General features: G+C 42.9%; 1 protein-coding gene across 1 annotated transcript; it reads right to left on the bottom strand.

Moving 5' to 3' along the window:
* Positions 1-3,248: 3,248 nt before the first annotated feature.
* On the bottom strand, positions 3,249-5,104 carry LOC147618725 (uncharacterized). Its single transcript, XM_086773760.1, has 2 exons — positions 4,009-5,104; positions 3,249-3,819 (listed from the first exon to the last, which is right to left on the bottom strand). Exons 1-2 carry the CDS (start codon positions 4,722-4,724, stop codon positions 3,669-3,671), a joined length of 867 nt encoding a protein of 288 aa, XP_086629886.1. The 5' UTR covers positions 4,725-5,104; the 3' UTR covers positions 3,249-3,668.
* Positions 5,105-5,805: the final 701 nt, after the last annotated feature.

Here is a 5,805-nt window from a genome sequence, read left to right as displayed (position 1 = left end):
AGTATCATCCTGTCATGAGTATTGAAACAACCCCCTTAAATGTATGTAGAATATGTGTGGAGAATATTACCCATATTGTATCATTGCTCCCACTATCTATCCTTTAATCCTTGTAGACTTCAAATCAGGCGTGCCTTCTTAACTCCCCCACAAATGAGAAAAGCCACAACCGGTGTCAACCTCCAGCAAGTCAACCATAGAGTATTACCATGTACCTCTCTTAAGTAGTTCTAATAAAATGGCCATTATTCCTAAACTAGCTAAACAAGTTGGAAGTTTGGCCATTATTCCTAACCTAGCTAAACAAGTAAGTTCTAACTTCCAACTATTGTGGCATAATTTCCCCGCAACTACGAATTTCCAACCAAGTGTGGTTCCAAATTGAACAAAAGTGTGGAAATTGGCCTCTAGCGAGTCCTCTTCACTATTCTAACTTCGCTAACTTCCCAACCACCATTGGAGCTTATTGGTGATGGTTATCATATCATTTTCTTTGACTAAGGCGGAATTATGTTGATTTAAGAAATAAATTAGAACAAAAAGATCATATCAATTTGCAAGGAGCAACATGGACCCTCAAGGACTATAGCTTAGTAGTAATGCCCATGCCTCCCAACGTCAAGTTATTGGGTTCAAATATACTCTATTAGCATCTAAATTGAGTACCCACTCTCGCTTCTAAATGGAGTGCCCACTCTGGAGTTATTGGGTTCAAATAGAGTATATACTATATTGGCATCTAAATTGAGTACCCACTCTCGCTTCTAAATGGAGTACCCACTCGAGTTATTGGGTTCAAATAGAGTATATACTCTATTGGCATCTAAAGTGAGTACCCACTCTCGCTTCTTCTTTTTTGTAGCAACATGGCTTACTAAAACACACACTCTCTCTCTCTCTCTCTCTCTCTCTCTCTCAATGCTTGCACACAAACTTTGTGCACTTGCAGCTAGTTCCTATTTATATAGAAGTGTAGATGAAAAAGGCAAACATCGCTAGGGCTTTTTGTGGTTACAAGTTGACCCTTAAACCTCAACAAGCTCTAGACTCACAACCACCAGCAAATTTTTACTCAAAGGGACCCTAGTTGAAGAATGAATCTATACTTTATGTTAGATATCAATGCTCCACCCTCATATTATATTGTCTAAGCACTAGCTAGCTCATGTTTGTATGGCCCCCATTATGAGGAGTAGCCTAGGCGCCCATCCCCAGCCATGGTTGACATGATAGGAGAGGTTGCTTAGATTAGATTTGGCACACTGCGGACTTTATGCTACACTGGACCATTAACGATCCACATAGGATAGCTTGCACTGACACTGTGAGGCCCGAACGGGGCCCAAGATGAGCCCAAATGATGGCAGGAGGTGTGTAGCAATTTTTAATACATCTTTATGGGTCAAGTCTACACCAAGAGGTAGATAGTAGTTTTTGATACATCTTTATTGGCCTTAAAACTCAAGGTCACCTTAAACAAGCATGGAAACATACACAAGAGCACTACTAAAGATAATGAAGAAATTGAACTAGAAAAGATGGCACTAGCAATGAAAATGGAGCTAGGAAAGAATTGCCAAGAGAGAATAATATGTTAATGCATATGAAGAACAAAAAAACACCTTCTTTTTAAAAAGTTGCCTAGACACATCACAATTATAGAGAATGATGTTCTTGTATCAAAGGCAATGGATTCATAATCTGCATAGAGAATAATGTTGCTAATTAAAAAAGACCTAAAACTTCATGGTTTTTGTTCTTGTGGGTTTTTGAACTTATAATTATGCCCTTGGTCTCACTGTGAAAAATGCACCATGCACACCTCCACATGTTCTCAAAGAAAAAGGAAACAAATGCAAATTACAAACTCAAAGCGATAATTATTTATTGGCAAATGATGCATTGTAGCATATAGACTAGGAGCTACAGTAGGAACACATCGATTTTTGGCTTTCAATGAGGAGGAACTCTCTCCTTTCATAAAACTAAAAACATGCATGGCATGAAAGGCTCTGTACATGAAGGAACCTATCCTAGAAGGTTTTTTAGCGCATTGGCACCTCAAAAAAATTTGCATCACATGAGTTTCCTGGGTAGCGGCCAAGAACCTAGTTGGCTAGTAGGTGTACCATTTTTTCCCTATTTCTAGTCATTGGTGTAATGCTAGAGTCATGGCCACTAGCTAAAATCTCTTACTTTATGTGCGCATACGATCTATTTTTTGGTAGATGCTTCCCTTATGCTCCGTTATTGAAGGCATCGAGTGTTTCGAACGAGAATGCTAACATAAGTTTGGCTTACATTGGACGTGCAAAGGTGGGTAAAATTCAACACTCCTAATAAAGAGCCATGTACTTGATGTGTACGCGCTTGCGTGTGTGAGAGAGAGACAGAGAGAGAGAGAGAGAGAGAGAAGCTTAGTTTGGCTACATTTTGCCTTAGTTCCCAAAGTGTCGTAAGTTCTTTTTTAAGGGTGACTAGCTAGTTGGTCATGAAAATGCATAGCAACATCAAATTCCAACCGGGAAAATTACACTACAAACCGGGTTATGTGAGAACTCGTTCTCACATCACCTAGCTCATACCTAAGGTCATTAGCCAAGGCCTTACTTGGTAAACAACTTGCGAGGCTTTTAAACAAGCATTAATAGCGTTTAACAGTGTGTATAAGCATCCTTCTTTGCCAACAGCTCTTCTATATTACGCACTTGCTAAGGATTAAGAAAACCATATAAACTCCCCAGTCCCACCTAGTATTTGCGTTTATTATGTAGATATGATGTTAGGGAGTCGTAGTGAATACGCGAAGGGGTGTGGGGTGTGCAAAGCAAGAGAGGAGGGGCAGAGGAGGCAACGGGAGAATGCGAGAATGACTTGGTTTTTGATACCTGCACAAAAGGGTAACGTGTAATAATTCCACTAAAACAACTAATCTCCATAATATGATTTTCAACGCACAACGCACAACGCACCACCACTCTGTGGAGTAAAATAGGTGGGCAAGCAAAGGAAGAACTGAGTGTCAGCATGGATTTCATTACCAAGCTCAACTGCAAAATATATATCAAGCTCTAACAACCATATAAAGCTCTCGTCGTAACGCAAGAACCATTAACGACACATTCAACAGACTAGACGTTCACCCCTCTTAGAAGATTAATCAGTCCATCAAGGTTTATGATTTCACATAATTTAGCATATAATTTAGCTTGGCACAAACATAATCGGGGGCATATGCAAAAACCAGCTGGAAAAAGGTGTGGCTTTCAGGCATATAAAGTTTACACAACATCCGGGACACCCATACCCGTGTAAAGTGTATCAGATGTTAATATTTTACAACTGCCTATCTCAAGACTTCAGCAAAACCTGCTTTGGCCCATTCTCCTTCTCTATTCCAAAAATTGGAATGCCAATCCCGACCACCATGGTTCTCGACAAGGGATCTTCATCTTCCTCCGCTACAAAGACTTATTATCCTCAAGGAACATAAAAACAAAATACACGTAAAAGCCGCACCCTATATTTTCTTCCATCCATATCTCAAAAACTGAGTACATAGCTTCATAACTACATACCACAAAGGCTCACTCGTGAGCTCTCCCACCAAAACGCTCCCGCAGCTTTTATTTGCTTCGTGTCCAGTATGTACACACTTCCGGCAAGTGCTATGCCACAGCAGCAGCGTTTGCTGCCAGCACTCTGTTGTGAGTGGTGGCTCTGGAGTAGCAATTAGATGCTGCAGAGCGCCTCTCCTTGCTCTCATCTACGACGATCTGTTGATATCGGCATTCGGCAGAGCAAAAAGCCTGATCGCCTCTGCAATTCAAAAGAAATGGAGGACTAATCAGAAAAGTGTAAGTATCCAACATAAAGCATAGGACGCGTGGGGTTTAATATGTTGGTACGAGGCAGACGGTGGCTTAATGTGAGTACCATGGACCATAGGAAATCATACATAACAGCAGAATTGCCGGGCATTGCAAATCAGTTTGGAGGTGAATTTACCTGTACATATAGATATCCTTCCCCTGTGCGAGGCGGCGCCTGCAGAGGACGCATACACTGAGGAAATCCAAGGCCGGAAAGTCTAAGCTGCAGCAATTCGAAGCGGGAGATGCAGCGGAGAAGATGGACTCCCGGATACCCATGTCATCGTCGCCGTCACCACCACCACCATATCCGTCATCCGCCAACACTTTGCTGGCAAGCGAGTAAGGGCTTGCAGTCCGGCTTCCTCCACCACAAGACCAATGGCCAGGACCTTGATTCTTCCGCTGATTTTGCAGGGGGACTACATGATTCTGCCCGCTGATTGGTATAGGTTCACTCTTCAAAGAAGCTTTGCATTCTTCAAGCTTTGCGTCCTCTTGAGCTTTGATGGCTGCTACAATCCCTAATCCGACCCCTTCCTTGCAGGGCACGTAGTGACAGTGCTGGCCAGACAGCAAGCTTCCAAGGGCAGAGCGGGGAGACCTTGGAGACCTGGCAACAGGAGCACAGAGAGCATTTGGCTCTAGAACAGACCTGGGGCTTTCACAGACATCGCCATGGTGCTGCTGCTTTCCCTCCGTACCGAGGTCGAAGCCGATCACTACATGGTGGGTAGCTCCCAACACCGGCTTCTCTTCTGCTTCAGGAGGTAGATATTCATTGCCATAGCTTGGTATGAGCTGAGATTTGCTGGTTGTTCGTAAAAAGGGGCGAGGGCGCTTGCCCAGCATCTCTCCCTTGGCGCTGTGTGAGGTAGCCGTAGTGATCCTCTTCGCAATCAAACGATCAGGGAAGCTTTACGAACTCTGGCTATGGCGAGATGCGAAACCCTAGATGAACTTCTCCAGAAATCGGTATATGGCGGGGTAAAAACCCTAGGAATCTTCGCGAGCAGTAGCTATAGCGGGATGCAAATTTTGGAAGACCTCCTGCAGGCTCCCAACGGCACACCTCAGAAAAACTTCGCGAAGCTCCGGCTACGGCGAAAAATTACTCTACAAGGACTACGCAGAATCCATCTATGGCGACGCAAAAACCTATAAAAGCTTCGCGCTGGCTATGGCGAGAGTGAGAGAGTTCGCAGAAAGGGTCGCAGGGTCTAATAAAGAATGGAAGGCGAAGAAGAAGAGGTGAACATTATAACCCCGGTTGAGTTAATGTAACCGTCGTTAAGCACGTCTTTTTTCGCTGCTTATTCGGACGGAGCCCGTCAGTTTTGTCGTCAAGGTCTGCGATCATTTTTTTTTGTTATAAATTTCGAAACCGAGGGGCTAGCCCATGCCCTTCTTGCTTGCACCCTTGCCCCTTGGTTTCCTTATATATGTATATTCATTCACCTTTAACAATCCCGCCTCCCGCACAGCTCCTTGAAACTTCCTTTCCTTGTATCAAGTTTTAACATCCCATCATAATCTTGATCCTGATTCCTCTTGTACTTTCCTTGTTTATCTCGTGGAGCCCACACCCAACCATGGCCATTGCCTTGTCACTTCACAAGACAATTTGTCCTTTATAGGAATCAAGGACCATTACACATTTTGGGTTGTGGCTTGGTTCACAAACGTACTAGTATTGGACCTCCACGTTGCTGCGGTAAGTAGAGTTCCAAAAAAAATAGGCTCAGTTTCTCCAAGATTTAGGTCATGTTTTAAGTAAACACAATACATTATTTCAAGTGACTTCATATATACATATCTCAAAATAACATCCATGTCTCGTAGATTTATAGCGAAAACAAAAATATCATAGTAATGTAGCATACGAAGATGCAAAAAAGGACCAATATTACATATTCTCAAAATGCACCACAAA

Source organism: Cibotium barometz, chromosome 34 (genome assembly GCF_041138505.1).
Source record: "Cibotium barometz isolate CiBa-2024 chromosome 34, ASM4113850v1, whole genome shotgun sequence".
Classification (NCBI taxonomy): Eukaryota; Viridiplantae; Streptophyta; class Polypodiopsida; order Cyatheales; family Cibotiaceae; genus Cibotium; species Cibotium barometz.
This window is presented reverse-complemented; position numbering and strand designations above follow the sequence as displayed.

Coding starts and splice junctions, on each gene's coding strand:
- LOC147618725 (XM_086773760.1), bottom strand. CDS start 4,724: ATGCTGGGCAAGCGCCCTCGCCCCTTTTTACGAACAACCAGCAAATCT. Junction 3,820..4,008: donor AAGGATATCTATATGTACAG/GTAAATTCACCT, acceptor TTTGAATTGCAG/AGGCGATCAGGCTTTTTGCT.